The sequence below is a fragment of the Ranitomeya imitator genome, chromosome 3 (genome assembly GCF_032444005.1).
Source record: "Ranitomeya imitator isolate aRanImi1 chromosome 3, aRanImi1.pri, whole genome shotgun sequence".
In the NCBI taxonomy this organism is placed as follows: Eukaryota; Metazoa; Chordata; class Amphibia; order Anura; family Dendrobatidae; genus Ranitomeya; species Ranitomeya imitator.
The window spans coordinates 57553121-57570943 of record NC_091284.1 but is presented as its reverse complement, the minus strand read 5'-3'; the positions used below and the strand labels follow the sequence as shown (position 1 = coordinate 57570943).

General features: G+C 42.3%; 1 protein-coding gene across 2 annotated transcripts in view; it reads left to right on the top strand.

The window, feature by feature from the left end:
- The window catches only part of CHODL (chondrolectin), a 148878-nt gene that overhangs the window by 118294 nt on the left and 12761 nt on the right, over positions 1-17823 (top strand). For both annotated transcript variants that reach the window (XM_069760886.1, XM_069760885.1), the window contains exon 3: positions 14205-14362. In XM_069760886.1, coding sequence (XP_069616987.1) covers positions 14205-14362 — 158 coding nt within the window. The remainder of the gene's footprint in view (positions 1-14204; positions 14363-17823) is intronic.

Here is a 17823-nt window from a genome sequence, read left to right as displayed (position 1 = left end):
TAGAGATAAAGCATAGGATAGATGTAAGAGTAGAAAGGTATAGGTAGCAGAGACGCTAAGTAGATGGGAGGAGTCACAGAGCAGAGCAGCACAGAGCAGGGAGGTATAGGACAGATACTTCCTGGTTCTGTCAGATGCCTGGGCAGCTTGCCCCAGGGCATGACATGTGAGCAGAGTATTACAGGCCTTGGGGGATAAGTCTGAAGATGGCAGTAAGGGGCTCCCAGGCTGAGAATCGTGCAGGCAGTCACCAGCTTTTATAGAACCGTTCCAAGGAAGGATCCGAAGATAGCAGCTGGGATTAGGAGGCAACTAAGTCAGCAAGTCTGTTACCTTATAACTCACAGCCGGATCAGGGAAACAATAGGAAGCTGGTGGGTCTGGAGCATGAGTGGGACAGATATTGGCCAAGGAAACAGATGGGACACGGATTGTCCAGAAATATAGTTGAGCTTGCTAGGAAAGGGAAGCTAATGCAGAAGATAAAGTCTGTCCGGATGACAGGGAAAGATAAGATTTCTCTGTGTTTAACTTGTGCTGCCTGTGTGAAGAACACATCTAAGAAGGTGTCTCTGTGTTTGACTTGTGCTGCCTATGTCATGAATATGCTGCTGTCTAGTTAACTTAAGCTGTTGGAAAAAGACCTCGTCTCTGAAGTGGCTTGCGGAGCTCATGAATGTGGAGCCAGCATGACAGCAGCTGAGGGGAATCTAACAGAGCCTGTGAGTATGCTGTGGTGCATGCTGCACATGCAGTACAAGGGACTTTATTTATCTTTTCATGTACAAGGTACCGGGGTGCTCACTTACTGTTGCTTAGTGAACTCGCCCACGACTACCACCCCGTGCCACCTTGTTACATGTGCACTGTTTGCCCAGCCCGTCATTGCAATCACTTCAGGGCGGTGTGGTGGCCCTCGGTCAGACGTTAGTTTCTTCTCCTCCTACTGGGCAAAGTAATCACTGCCCCACTCCAAACTAAGATTTGTTATTTATAAATTAGGGTTTGCTGCTGGTCGGAAAACTAATCAGAGCAGTTTTTGGGGACTAATTATGGTGTTTGGCAAATTTTTTTATCCTATTAGTGCACACATTGTCTCTGATACTTGTATTACAGCTCCTGATGCATTATATTCCAGCTTGTGTATCCTGACTTTCATCCTGGCTTGTTAGTCACTTCCCTTTTGCTTGACATTGCATTAATGGACTACTGGGCTTTTCCTTGCACATGACCTTGCTTGTTGATTCTCCAACCTACTTGCTTGACCTTTGCTTCTCTCTTACCCTTCATGCTGTATTCTGATTTTGTTGGCTTTGACTTGGCTATATAACAGTCCCTCTGCCAACTCTTTTCACTAGCCAGCAGCTATTCAGGATTTTTTACAGCAAAGTCAAAATCCCTGCATAGGGGTGAAAACAAAAGTATTTATTGTGATCTGCTACAAGTTAGGTTTATAACACATGAAAAATTATTAACTGCAATACTTAATTTATTCTTACATTTCCAGGAGTAATTTAACCTCTTAGCAACCAGAGGATTAGTCCTAAATGAGAAGACACTTATAGCCATTGATTTACCCTATGTGCAAAATTGCTTTTTTTTATTAAATGGGTTACTAAAAAAATGTTTTGGGGGGTTAAACACAGGGCTATTATTTACACATTTTATACATGTTGAAACAACCAACCCAACCAATATTTGGATAGCCAGAAAAGCACCGAGCAGGTAATAGATATAAAATGCCTTTATTAAATATTAATGGCAAGATTAAAAAAAAACATCTGTGCGCATAACAGGACTAAGGAGCAACACATGTATTTGCTCCACAATTTGAATAGTAATGGCCGACCCTATTTAAATAGAAGAGTAAAGGTACCGTCACATTAAGCGACGCTGCAGCGATATAGACAACGATGCCGATCGCTGCAGCGTCACTGTGTGGTCGCTGGAGAGCTGTCACATAGACAGCTCTCCAGCGACCAACGATGCCGAAGTCCCCGGGTAACCAGGGTTAACATCGGGTTACTAAGCGCAGGGCCGCGCTTAGTAAACCGATGTTTACCCTGGTTACCATTGTAAATGTAAAAAAAAACCCCACATACTCACATTCTGGTGCCTGTTGCGTCCCCCGGCGTCCGCTTCCCTGCAATCCTCCTGCATCCTGTGTAAGCGCCGGCCGTAAAGCAGAGCAGTGATGTCACCGCTGTGCTCTGCTTTACGGTCGGCCGGTGCTGAGACAGGATGCAGGAGGAGTGCAGGGAAGCGGACACCGGGGGACGCGACAGACACCGGAATGTAAGTATGTAGTGTTTTTTTTACATTTATAATGGTAACAACCAGGGTAAATATCGGGTTACTAAGCGCGGCCCTGCGCTTAGTAACCCGATGTTTACCCTGGTTACCAGTGAAGATATCGCTGGATTGGCGTCACACACGCCGATTCAGCGATGTCAGTGGGTGATCCAGTGACGAAATAAGGTGCTGGCCTTCTAGCTCCGACCAGCGATCTCACAGCAGGATCCTGATCGCTGCTGCGTGTCAAACACAACTATATCGCTATCCAGGATGCTGCAACATCACGGATCACTATCGTTATCGTTCTAAAGTCGCTCAGTGTGAAGGTACCTTAACCCCTTTACCCCCAAGGGTGGTTTGCACGTTAATGACCGGGCCAATTTTTACAATTCTGACCACTGTCCCTTTATGAGGTTATAACTCTGGAACGCTTCAACGGATCCCAGTGAATCTGACATTGTTTTCTCAAGACATATTGTACTTCATGACAATGGTAAAAATTCTTTGATAGTACCTGCGTTTATTTGTGAAAAAAACGGAAATTTGGCGAAAATTATGAAAATTTCGCAATTTTCCAACTTTGAATTTTTATACAATTAAATCACAGAGATATGTCACGCAAAATACTTAATAAGTAACATTTCCCACATGTCTACTTTACATCAGCACAATTTTGGAACCAAAAATGTTTTGTTGGGTGAAAAGTTGACCAGCAATTTCTCATTTCTACAACACCATTTTTTTTTAGGGACCACATCTCATTTGAAGTCATTTTGAGGGGTCTATATGATAGAAAATACCCAAGTGTGACACCATTCTAAAAATTACACCCCTCAAGGTGCTCAAAACCACATTCAAGAAGTTTATTAACCCTTCTGGTGCTTCACAGGAATTTTTTGAATGTTTAAATAAAAATGAACATTTAACTTTTTTTCACAAAAAATTTAATTCAGCTCCAATTTGTTTTATTTTACCAAGTGTAACAGGAGAAAATGGACCCCAAACATTGTTGTACAATTTGTCCTGAGTACGCCAATACCCCACATGTGGGGGTAAACCACTGTTTGGGCGCATGGCACAGCTCGGAAGCGAAGGAGCGCCATTTGACTTTTCAATGCAAAATTGACTGTAATTGAGATGGGACGCCATGTTTCGTTTAGAGAGCCCCTGATGTGCCTAAACATTGAAATCCCCAACAAGTGACACGATTTTGGAAAGTAGACCCCCTAAGGAACTTATCTAGAGGTGTGGTGAGCACTTTGACCCACCAAGTGCTTCACAGAATTTTATAATGTAGAACCGTAAAAATAAAAAATCATATTTTTTCACAAAAATTATCTTTTCGCCCCCAATTTTTTATTTTTCCAAGGGTAAGAGAAGAAATTGGACCCCAAAAGTTGTTGTACAATTTGTCCTGAGTACGCTGATACCCTATATGTAGGGGTAAACCAATGTTTGGGCGGATGGGAGAGCTCGGAAGGGAAGGAGCGCCGTTTGACTTTTCAATGCAAAATTACCAGGAATTGAGATGTGACGCTATGTTGCGTTTGGAGAGCCATTGATGTGCCTAAACATTGAAACCCCCCACAAGTGACACCATTTTGGAAAGTAGACCCCCTAAGGAACTTATCTAGAGGTGTGGTGAGCACTTTGACCCACCCAGTGCTTCATAGAAGTTTATAATGCAGAACCGTAAAAATAAAAAATCATATTTTTTCCCAAAAAAATTTTTTCGCCCCCAATTTTTTATTTTCCCAAGGGTAAGAGAAGAAATTGGACCCCAAAAGTTGTTGTACAATTTGTCCTGAGTTCGCTGATACCCCATATGTGGGGGTAAACCACTGTTTGGGCGGATGGGAGAGCTCGGAAAGGAAGGAGCGCCGTTTGACTTTTCAATGCAAAATTGACAGGAATTGAGATGAGACGCCATGTTGCGTTTGCAGAGCCCCTAATGTACCTAAATAGTAGAAACCCCTCACAAGTGACACCATTTTGGAAAGTAGACCCCCTAAGGAACTTATCTAGATGTGTGGTGAGCGCTTTGACCCACCAAGGGCTTCACAGAAGTTTATAATGGAGAGCCGTAAAAATAAAACAAAAATTTTTTCCCACAAAAATTATATTTTAGCCCCCAGTTTTGTATTTTCCCGAGGGTAACAGGAGAAATTGGACCCCAAAATTTGTTGTCCAATTTATCCTGAGTGCGCTGATACCCCATATGTGGGGGGAAACCACTGTTTGGGCGCATGGGAGGGCTCGGAAGGGAAAGAGTGCCATTTGAATGCAGACTTAGATGGAATGGTCTGCAGGTGTCACATTGCGTTTGCAGAGCCCCTAATGTACCTAAACAGTAGAAACCCCCCACAAGTGACACCATTTTGGAAACTAGACCCCCTACGGAACTCATCTAGATGTGTTGTGAGAGCTTTGAACCCCCAAGTGTTTCACTACAGTTTGTAACGCAGAGCCGTGAAAATTAAAAAAAAAATCTTTCCCCCAAAAATTGTTTTTTAGCCCCCAGTTTTGTATTTTCCCGAGGGTAAGAGGAGAAATTCGACCCCAAAAGTTGTTGTCCAATTTGTCCTGGGTACGGTGATACCCCATATGTTGGGGGGAACCACCGTTTGGGCGCATGGGAGGGCTCGGAAGGGAAGGAGTGCCATTTGGAATGCAGACTTAGATGGAATGGTCTGCAGGCGTCACATTGCGTTTGCAGAACCCCTAATGTACCTAAACAGTAGAAACCCCCCACAAGTGACCCCATATTGGAAACTAGACCCCCCAGGGAACTTATCTAGATGTGTTGTGAGAACTTTGAACCCCCAAGTGTTTCACTACAGTTTATAACGCAGAGCCGTAAAAATAAAAAATCTTTTTTTCCCACAAAAATTATTTTTTAGCCCCCAGGTTTGTATTTTCCCAAGGGTAACAGGAGAAATGGGACCCCAACACTTGTTGTCCTATTTGTCCTGAGTACGCTGATACCCCATATGTTGGGGTAAACCCCTGTTTGGGCACACGGGAGAGCTCGGAAGGGAAGAAGCACTGTTTTACTTTTTCAATGCAGAATTGGCTGAAATTGAGATCGGACGCCATGTCGCGTTTGGAGAGCCCCTGATGTGCCTAAACAGTGGAAACCCCCCAATTATAACTGAAACCCTAATCCAAACACACCCCTAACCCTAATTCCAACGGTAACCCTAACCACACCTCTAACCCTGACACACCCCTAACCCTAATCGCAACCCTATTCCCAACTGTAAATGTAATCTAAACCCTAACTGTAACTTTAGCCCCAACCCAAACTGTAACCCTAGCCCTAACCCTAGCCCTAACCCTAACCCTAGCCGTAACCCTAACCCTAGCCCTAACCCTAACCCTAGCCCTAACCCTAGCCCTAACCCTAACCCTAGCCCTAACCCTAGCCCTAACCCTAGCCCTAGCCCTAACCCTAGCCCTATCCCTATCCCTAGCCCTAACCCTAGCCCTAGCCCTAATGGGAAAATGGAAATAAATACATTTTTTTAATTTTTCCCTAACTAAGGGGGTGATGAAGGGGGGTTTGATTTACTTTTATAGTGGGTTTTTTAGCGGATTTTTATGATTGGCAGCCGTCACACACTGAAAGACGCTTTTTATTGCAAAAAATATTTTTTACGTTACCACATTTTGAGAGCTATAATTTTTCCATATTTTGGTCCACAGAGTCATGTGAGGTCTTGTTTTTTGCGGGACGAGTTGACGTTTTTATTGGTAACATTTTCGGGCACGTGACATTTTTTGATCGCTTTTTATTCCGATTTTTGTGAGGCAGAATGACCAATAACCAGCTATTCATGAATTTCTTTTGGGGGAGGCGTTAATACCGTTCCGCGTTTGGTAAAATTGATAAAGCAGTTTTATTCTTCGGGTCAGTACGATTACAGCGACACCTCATTTATATCATTTTTTTTATGTTTTGGCGCTTTTATACGATAAAAACTATTTCATAGAAAAAATTATTATTTTTGCATCGCTTTATTCTCAGGACTATAACTTTTTTATTTTTTTGCTGATGATGCTGTATGGCATCTCGTTTTTTGCGGGACAAGATGACGCTTTCAGCGGTACCATGGTTATTTATATCTGTACTTTTGATCGCGTGTTATTCCACTTTTTGTTCGGCGGTATGATAATAAAGCGTTGTTTTTTGCATCTTTTTTTTTTTCTTACGGTGTTTACTGAAGGGGTTAACTAGTGGGCCAGTTTTATAGGTCGGGCCGTTACGGACGCGGCTATACTAAATATATGTACTTTTATTGTTTTTTTTTATTTATTTAGATAAAGAAATGTATTTATGGAAATAATATATATATTTTTTTTCATTATTTAGGAATATTTTTTTTATTTTTTTTTACACATTTGGAAATTTTTTTTTAAACTTTTTTACTTTGTCCCAGGGGGGGACATCACAGATCAATGATCTGACAGTTTGTATAGCACTCTGTCAGATCACTGATCTGACATGCAGCGCTGCAGCCTTCACAGTGCCTGCTCTGAGCAGGCTCTGTGAAGCCACCTCCCTCCCTGCAGGACCCAGATCCGCGGCCATCTTGGATCCGGGCCTGGAGCAGGCAGGGAGGGAGGTAAGACCCTCGCAGCAACACGATCACATCGCGTTGCTGCGGGGGGCTCAGGGAAGCCCGCAGGGAGCCCCCTTCCTGCGGGAAGCTTCCCTATACCGCCGGCACATCGCGATCATCTTTGATTGCGGTGTGCCAGGGGTTAATGTGCCGGGGGCGGTCCGTGACCGCTCCTGGCACATAGTGCCGGATGTCAGCTGCGATAGGCAGCTGACACCCGGCCGCGATCGGCCGCGCTCCCCCCGTGAGCGCCGCCGATCGCGCTGGACGTACTATCCCGTCCGTGGTCATAGGGGCCCACCCCACATGGACGGGATAGTACGTCCGATGTCAGAAAGGGGTTAATTCGCTTAAGTGTGGATGTAAAATAGTGTACAATATATAATTTAAAAAGTTGTGTATTCAAATAATTCATATACCAAGAGTGTATCAGAATCTGGGATAAAATTACTCATAGAAGTGCAATGTGCCAAAGAGCAATTAGCATTTAGTGAATCACAACTAAGTATTTCAATACAACCAAAAAGTGCAATGTGCATAAAATGGGGGATCTATATCTACCTTTAGGAATCGCCACGTCCTGTAATTGCACACCTCGACGCGCGTTTCGGATTTTATCCTTCGTCGGGGGGTGACTATGGGTAACTGGTCGAATAGCTGAAGGGATACTCGGGTATTTACATCGACAAGGCAGAAATAGCAGTCTTCTAAATGATTGCTTGGTTCTCTCCAAACCATAGGAACTCCAAACTGAAGTTTAGCATTCTTTCCTTGGGACCATGATCTCAAGCTCTCAGTACAGGTTGTGCACACTTTGTGCGGAGCCCAATGCTTGTCTTGACTCCAAGTTTTACTTTGAAGTACGCAAAATACACCCTCGTAACAAAGTCAGTAATGAGTCTTCACAGTAAAGTTTCCACAGAAGTAACAAAAATATTTGGATCATTTGAGCACTGTCTTCTGCGAGATGTAGAGGCCATTGTTAGATCAGCAAAACACATCCTGCAGAGACATACAAGATAAAAATAAAAGTTGTTAGCTACCTGAGTTGTTCATTGAATTTCTGTCCCCTCCCCCCCCCCCCCCACGCACACACACACCTTAGGTAATGATTCACAAACAAAAAAGAGAAAAACAGCAGGACAAAAACAATAAATATCAAAATTCATTGAAAATTTCAATAAATAAAACACAGTACCTGCACACGACTGTTGTGTACGTTGAAAACTGTTTGTTTACTTTCTTATCATAACAATTGGGAATTATGCATGTTCAAAGAAAACAAAGATAAAGATTTTCTCACATTTATTGGGAGACTAAATGAAAACTAAATTTACCTTAGTGAACCGTATAAACCGGCACTTTTCATACACTACTTATATTAATCATGGAATTCATGAAAATGGGCTATATACCTATAGCGCAAAAACGTGATGTGATAGAGAAATTATAAGATCAGATTTGAATTCAGCACCCTCGAATTAGTCTAAAACTGTTCTTAAAGTCCATGCCAGTGTAATTAGTGATGAGCGAATATACTCGTTACTCGAGATTTCTCGAGCATGCTTGGGGGTCCTCTGAGTATGTTGACGCTATACAAATAAGGATTAGTAATATTATTAGTGATGAGTGAATATACTTGTTACTCTAGATTTCTCGAGCATGCTTGGGTGTCCTCCGAGTATTTTTTAGTGCTCGGAGATTTAGTTTTTATTGCCGCAGCTGAATGATTTACATCTGTTAGCCAGCATAAGTACATGTGGGGGTTGCCTGGTTGCCGATACCCGATACTTGCGGTATCGGAATGCTCAACACTAGTCATAAGTAACAACATTAAAGATAATACAATAGTTAAGGCAAAAATAATGATGACCCTGCTCGTGAGAGCTTATAATCTACAATGAGGTGGGGGAGATACAAAGTACAGGTGCTTATTTACAACATTGGTCCAGTCATCTTGAGGGAATGGGGGGTAGATAAAGGCTGCATGAGGTAGTCACCAGCCAGTATGTGTGGTGCTTTTGGTTGCGGGGAGTTTGATGGAGAATTGTGTTCAGAGAAAGTGAATGGGCTATATATATATATATATATATATATTCACAATAAGTTGCTCACAAGATATAGCACTCATACCTCCCAAACGGAGGGTGAAGTACCAACTAACTATATGTCACTCACAGACAGTGTGACCAAAAAGATAGACTTGATCCACACTATGGTACTAAAAATAACATTTTTATTGAAGACAATATAAAAACATAAAAAAAAAAAAAATATATATATATATATATATATAAAAGGATTTTGGTTGGGGAACGTGATAGACTGCTCTAAACAGATGTGTTTTTAGGGAGCACCTAAAACTGTACCTGAGGCATAGCTAGGGTTTTGATTCGAGGGGGGACTTCTGAGTGGGCCCCCCCATAGGCAGACTCTATATGGTATAATGCAGGCCCCCATTAGCAGACTCTATACAATATAAAGCACCTGTATTTGGACTTCAGTAAATGGTAAAGTGACTTTCCTTGTCTCCTGCCTTATTACTCTGCACCATCTACTTCTATCACTATCCTGGAGGCCAGCCATAGTTGGAGGGGGTTAAACAACTGCACTGCCATCATCTCCTACCACCCAGGGATCATCTGCAGTGCCGGCCATATTACAGCCAAACACTCCAACTGGCATCACAATCTCTTTTTCCTAATTTTTGTTTTCCTATTTATTTTTTTATTTTTAATTCCTGTTTCACTGTCCCCAGAGCACAGGCACCTGGCACAGCCGCCATCCCGTGACCCCCAGAATCCCACGCTGCTCGGTGACCTGAGTACCCCGCTCTGAGCAATACATAGGCCCCCTCAGAGAGCGGGGCCCAGGCGACCACCCCCTCTGCCCCTCGGTAGCTACGCTACTGGGTAGAGCATTCCAGAGGATTGGTGCAACTCACGAGAAGTTTTGGATCCAGGAGTAGGAGGTATGGATTAGTGCAGATGTTAGTCAAAAGTCATTTGCGGAGCATAACAAGCGGTTAGATCGATAAACAGAAATGAGGGAGGAGATGTAGGGGGGCCTCACTGTAGCGAACTTTGTGGGTAAGGACAAGCAGTTTAAATTGGATCCTATAATGTTTGGGCATCCGATTACCGATTAGCCAGATAGATGACCCTGACTCCTGCATTAAGGATAGACTGGACAGGGGAAAGTCAGGTGAGGGGGAGGTCAATTAATAGAGCGTTGCAGTAGACCAGGCGGGAGTGGATGAGGGCAACAATGAGGGTTTTTGTTGTTTCCATGATGAGACATGGACAGATTCTAGAGATGTTCTTTAGGTGTAAGCAGCGAGACCAGGCGACTGTATATGGGATGTGAGGGAAAGATTGGTGTCAAACATAATACCCAGACAGCGTGCCTGCTGCCTGGGTGTTATTATGGTGCCATCCACGGAGAGGGAGCCAGATTTAGGGAGGTCAGTAGATGGCTTAAAAGTTATGTGTCATCAGAAACTGAACTATTGCTTAGACCTGATGTTTATGTTAAATGTATTTAGTAAAAAGCTTTGGCATCAAGTTTATTTTCATATCACAATCTTTATTAAAAATAAAAATGAGAAATCTTGCAATTTTCAAAAAATATCACATTAGCAGCAATAGATTGCCTCAGACCCCATCTTTTATACTGAAGTATCTAATGAGAATGTGAAAAGTCCATTGTACAGGTTGGGTAGGAGGGGAATGTGTGACATCCTCTATAGGGATTGATGGATAATGTGTTACCAAATGTGTATAGACGTGTCACCTCACCTGTCATAATAATCCTACCTCTGATGATAGGAGCCTGCAGAAAACTCTTGCAAAACTATAGGAAGTTCGAATCGAGCCCTAGTTGCCAGTGTGAAAATTGCAAGACTACTAATTTAGCTTTTTTTTTAATGTGATATAAAAACAACATACAGTACATATAGCACAAAACATACAGTACATATAGCACAAAAACTAGATTTACTTTAAGTAGCTTATTTTCAACAGTACATTCCCTTTAAAACTGCCTCGCCCCTTCCAGCTCATCTGTATGTAAAGCTGCCATCTGCCGGTGAAAGATTAAAGGTACCGTCACACTAGACGATATCGCTAGCGATCCATGACGTTGCAGCGTCCTCGCTAGCGATATCGTCCAGTGTGACAGGCAGCAGCGATCAGGCCCCTGCTGTGCTGTCGCTGGTCGGGGAAGAAAGTCCAGAACTTTATTTTGTCGCTGGACTCCCCGCAGACATCGCTGAATCGGCGTGTGTGACACCGATTCAGCGATGTCTTCACTGGTAACCAGGGTAAACATCGGGTAACTAAGCGCAGGGCCGCGCTTAGTAACCCGATGTTTACCCTGGTTACCATCCTAAAAGTAAAAAAAAACAAACACTACATACTTACCTACAGCCGTCTGTCCTCCAGCGCTGTGCTCTGCACTCCTCCTGTACTGGCTGTGAGCATCGGTCAGCCGGAAAGCAGAGCGGTGACGTCACCGCTCTGCTTTCCGGCAGCTGTGCTCACAGCCAGTACAGGAGAAGTGCAGAGCACAGCGCTGGAGGACAGATGGCTGTAGGTAAGTATGTAGTGTTTGTTTTTTTTTACTTTTAGGATGGTAACCAGGGTAAACATCGGGTTACTAAGCGCGGCCCTGCGCTTAGTTACCGATGTTTACCCTGGTTACCAGCATCGTTGGTCGCTGGAGAGCTGTCTGTGTGACAGCTCTCCAGCGACCAAACAGCGACGCTGCAGCGATCCGGATCGTTGTCGGTATCGCTGCAGCGTCGCTAAGTGTGACGGTACCTTAACACTACAAGTGAGATTTACAGTTGCCAGACAGATTAATTACAGAGGAAACTGAAGAGAGAGATTTATAGGTTTGGCCGTGCCCAACCCTCTACTAATAACCATGTGAGAAAGCATGTGAATTTATGTATGTAATGTATGTATGAGTGTGTTTAAGTATATGATTCTGTAAATGTATACATGTGTATGTTTGTATAGCTTACAAGGTTTCTCCCAACAATGAAGGTTATCACATATCTACAGATGATAATTTGCCAATTTGACCACTTGGAACCCCATGAATTCCAAAAAACAAGGCTCAGAAACACACAGAATGAAGCATTGATAGTGTTTCTGGAGAACAGAAATTTTTCAGACAGGCCCATGGACAATGAATGGACAGCCGGAATACAGCATTAATCACGTATGCCTGCCAGAGAAAGCCATGTACAGTGCCCCACTGTCTTCAGCAGTCTCATCTACTATATAATTGTCTAAGGGTCACTTCCGTCTGTCTGTCTGTCTGTCCTTCTGTCACGGATATTCATTGGTTGCGGCCTCTATCTGTCATGGAAATCCAAGTCGCAAACCAGCCATGACCAATCAGCGATGGCCACAGTCCGGCGGCAACATGGCCGCTCCTTCCTCCCCACAGTCAGTGCCCCCTCCATACTCCCCTCCAGTCAGCGCTCGCACAGGGTTAATGGCAGCGTTAACTGACTGCGCTATGCCGCGATGTAACGCACTCGGTTAACACTGCTATTAACCCTGTGTGACCAACGTTTTACTATTGATGTTGCCTATGCGGCATCAAGAGTAAAAAGATCTAATGTTAAAAATAATAATAAAAAAAAAAAATCGTTATATACTCACCGTCCGTCGGCCCCTCGGATGCACAGCAGGCCTTTCCCGCTCGCGATGCTCCGGTAACCGGTCCATGCTGTGATCTCACGAGATGATGACGTAGCTGTTTCACGAGACCGCTATGTCATCATCTCGCGAGTCCGCAATGCACTCTTGAGACCGGAGTGCGACGAGCGTCGGGAACCGCTTCGCTTGGATCCGGGGGCTCCGAAAGGTGAGTATATAACTATTTTTTTATTTAATTCTTTTTTTTAACAGGGATATGATGCCCACATTGCTATATACTACCTGGGCTGGGCAATATACTACATGGGCTGTGCAATATACTACGTGACTGGGCAATATACAACGTGGCTGAGCAATATACTACGTGACTGGGCAATATACTATGTGGCTGGGCAATATACTATGTGGCTGGGCAATATACTACATCACTTGGCAATATACTACGTGACTGGGCAATATACTACGTGGCTGGGCAATATACTACATGGGCTGTGCAATATACTACGTGACTGGGCAATATACAACGTGGCTGAGCAATATACTACGTGACTGGGCAATATACTACATGGCTGTGCAATATACTACGTGGCTGGGCAATATACTATGTGGCTGGGCAATATACTATGTGGCTGGGCAATATACTACATCACTTGGCAATATACTACGTGGCTGGGCAATATACTACGTGGCTGGGCAATATACTACGTGGCTGAGCAATATACTACGTGGCTGGGCAATATACTACGTGGCTGAGCAATATACTACGTGGCTGAGCAATATACTACGTGGCTGGGCAATATACTACGTAACTGGGCAATATACTACGTGGCTGGGCAATATACCACGTGGCTGGGCAATATACTATGTGGCTGGGCAATATACTATGTAACTGGGCAATATACTATGTGGCTGAGAAATATACTACATCGCTGGGCAATATACTACGTGGCTGGGCAATATACTATGTGGCTGGGCAATATACTACGTGACTGTGCTATATACTACGTGGACATGCATATTCTAGAATACCCGATGCGTTAGAATCGGGCCACCATCTAGTAGACCATAAAGGGTGTAAGTGCTAGTGGTGAATTTGTGCTGCCACCTGTACATTTTCAAAGGTCATCTCAGAACCCAGAGGGTCGGAGAAGTTGAACCCTTTTCAATTAGCAAACTATCACCTAGCTGTGAAGGGGTCATATATTACCAAGATAAGAAAACCCTTTTGAGTATATATTCAACCCCACCTTTGAGTACATTTATAAACCTGGAAACTCAGGATGAACAGTGGTTTAGGTTTCAACAGAGTATAAGAATCTGCTCCATATATGTGTATATACATATACTCTTTGCTGTAGTCTATATATATTGTATATTATTAGTACATATAAATATATATATATATATATATATATATATATATATGACTTCAGTTGGAGAGTTGTGACTATGCAACATAAGTTGTGTAGAGGTCATTGTGCAGAGAGGGAGAAGCGGTAAGCTGTGGCTGACACTTATGAATGGCAGATAATGTCTTATCTCTAACTGTATGTCATATTTTATGACACATTGACTTTAAGTACATATGAGTTGAAATATTTGTGTACATTGGTAGGAAATGGTATGAAGATGAGCCATCTTGTGGTAGTGAAGCATGTGTCGTCATGTATCATCAGCCAACAGCAAATCCTGGTATTGGAGGCCCTTATCTTTACCAGTGGAATGATGACCGGTGTAATATGAAGCACAATTTCATATGTAAATACCCCCCTGGTAAGTGATTTTACATTCTTCTTCTTATTTTATTATAGTTTATACTATTGTCATTATTTGTTGTGTTATATATTGCATTTTTCAGTGAGAAATAAGTATTTGATCCCTCTGGCAAACAAGACACAACCCCTTAGTGAGAGAGCCAATTTGGTACTTAATGACCAAGCCAATTTTTACAATTCTGACCACTGTCACTTTTTGAGGTTATAGCTCTGGAACGCTTCAACATATCCCACTGATTCTGAGATTGTTTTTTTTTTGTGACATATTGTACTTCAAGTTAGTGGTAAAATGTCTTCTATATAACTTGCGTGTATTTATGAAAAAAACGGAAATTTGGCAAAAAACTTTAAATTTTTGTACCCTTAAATCAGAGAGGGGTGTCACACAAAATAGTTAATAAATAGCATTTCCCACATGTCAACTTTATATCAGCACAATTTTGGAAACAATTTTTTTTTGTTAGGACGTTATAAGGGTTAAAAGTTGACCAGCGATTTCTCATTTTTCCAAAAAAATTTACAAAACCATTTTTTTTAGGGACCACCTCACATTTGAAGTAGGTTTTGGGGGTTAAAATAACAGAAAATACCCAAAAGTGACAACATTCTAAAAACTGCACCCCTCAAGGTGTGCAATGTGGAAGTAAAAAAAAAAACCATTTTACTTTTTTCACAAAAATTTACTTTGGAACCAAATTTTTTTATTTTCACAAGGGTATCAGGACCACAAAATTTGTAGTGTGTTATGTGGGGGAAAGCCACTATTTGGGCTCAGAAGGGAGGGAGCATCGTTTGACTTTTTGAATGCAAAAATGGCTGGAATCAATGGTGGCGCCATGTTGCGTTTGGAGACCATCTGATGTACCTAAACAGTGGAACCCCCGAATTCTAACTCCAACCCTAAACCCAACACACCCCTAATAACAATTCTAACCACAATCCTAACCTCAACACACCCCTAACCGTAATCCCAACCATAACTACAACCCTAACTTTAGCCCAACCCTAAATTTAGCCCCAACCCTAACTTTAGCCCAGCCCTAACTTTAGCCCAACCCTAACTTTAGCTGAACCCTAACTTTAGCTCAACTCTTTTAGCCAACTCTAACCCTAATGGAAAATGGAAATAAATACATTTTCTTCATTTTATTATTTTTTACCTATTTAAGGGGGTGATAAGGGGGAGTTTGATTCACTATTTTTTTATTTTGATAGTATTAGGGTACATCAGGGGATCAAAGAAAATCAGACATGCCGTAAATGCAGCATAATCCTTTGGTCACAGACAATAATGTGTACAAAAAGAGAAAGAAAAGGACTACCGTAAAGCCCGCACACTACACCAAAGTAATATATGAAAATATTTTATTAGGTACACAAAACAGCAAAAAACATATATAAAACATAAGTAAAACCAGAGAAATGGCACCCCACTCATGGACCCCCTAGCATACAAAATAAATGGTGTGATAACAATAGATACAAATATGTAAGCATATAAATATAAATATATAGTAGTTATCAAAAACCATGTAGGCTAATACAAAAGCATCTGGAATGGCACATATACAAAACCCCCTATAGTGACCATATAGCGTACAAAACGCTCAGCCACGGCTAATAAAGTGGCTAAAGTGCATTCTACTCGGACCTATATGAGCCTATAATAGAGAGTGAGTCATATTCTGAAATAATCCGAGAGGCGGGCCACCGTTGCCCATAGAGAACAAATAGTCAGGCCAGCACAGATGAAGAGACCCTAGAACACGGCCCCAGTGATATTTTCGCCAGAAGTGGCGCAGAGCCCGATGTCAAAGACACAATAAGAATGCCACTAGCAGGCCAGCAAAAGGGGGAGATACCAACCATGAGGGGGCCCCAGATGAAAATGAGAGTGGGGCGCGACCAACGCGTATCGCCGTAACCCTCTTGCTCTATGGGCAACGGTGGCCCGCCTCTCGGATTATTTCAGAATATGACTCACTCTCTATTATAGGCTCATATAGGTCCGAGTAGAATGCACTTTAGCCACTTTATTAGCCGTGGCTGAGCGTTTTGTACGCTATATGGTCACTATAGGGGGTTTTATATATGTGCCATTCCAGATGCTTTTGTATTAGCCTACATGGTTTTTGATAACTACTATATATTTATATTTATATGCTTACATATTTGTATCTATTGTTATCACACCATTTATTTTGTATGCTAGGGGGTCCATGAGTGGGGTGCCATTTCTCTGGTTTTACTTATGTTTTATATATGTTTTTTGCTGTTTTGTGTACCTAATAAAATATTTTCATATATTACTTTGGTGTAGTGTGCGGGCTTTACGGTAGTCCTTTTCTTTCTCTTTTTGTTCATATGGTCTTTTACTACCGGCCTTTTGGCACCTCCCTGTTATCTGATTTACGGTTGTGCGCCTTGTTTTTCTTTATTAAACAATAATGTGTATCACATTGCTTTGGTGTCTGGCTAGTTGAGCTTAACTTCTGTTTTCAACATGGGGCAAGCACCTTAACCCCTTCATGACCCAGCCTATTTTGACCTATTTTTTTTTTCTACAAAGTTATAAGGGTTAAAATTTGACCAGCGATTTCTCATTTTTACAGCAAAATTTACAAAACCATTTTTTTAGGGAACACCTCACATTTGAAGCCAGTTTGAGGGGTCTATATGGCTGAAAATACCCAAAAGTGACACCATTCTAAAAACTGCACCCCTCAAGGTGCACAAAACCAAATTCAAGAAGTTTATTAACCCTTCAGTTGTGTTTCACAGCAGTGGAAGCAACATGGAAGAAAAAATGAACATTTAACTTTTTAGTCACAAAAATGATCTTTTAGCAACAATTTTTTTTTATTTTACCAAGGGTAAAAGGAGAAATTGGACTCCAAAAGTTGTGGTCCAATTTGTCCTGAGTACGACGATGCACCATATGTGGGGAGGGGGACCAATGTTTGGGCGCACGACAGGGTTCGAAAGGGAAGGAGCGCCATTTGACTTTTTGATTGAAAAGTTAGCTCCAATCTTTAGCGGACACCATGTCGTGTTTGGTGAGCCCCTGTGTGCCTAAAGATTGGAGCTCCCCCAAAAGTGACCCAATTTTGGAAACTAGACCCCCAAGGAACTTATCTAGATGCATAGTGGGCACTTTAAACCCTCAGGTGCTTCACAAATTGATCCGTAAAAATATAAAAGTACTTTTTTTCACAAAACTGTTTTTAGCCTCAATTTTTTCATTTTCACATGGGCAACAGGGTAAAATGGATCCTAAAATTTGTTGGGCAATTTCTCCTAAGTACACCGATACCTCACATGTGGGGGTAAACCACTGTTTGGGCACACAGCAAGGCTTGGAAAGGAAGGAGTGCCATTTGACTTTTTGAATGAAAAATTAGCTACAATCGTTAGCGGACACCATTTCGAGTTTGGAGAGCACCTGTGTGCCTAAACATT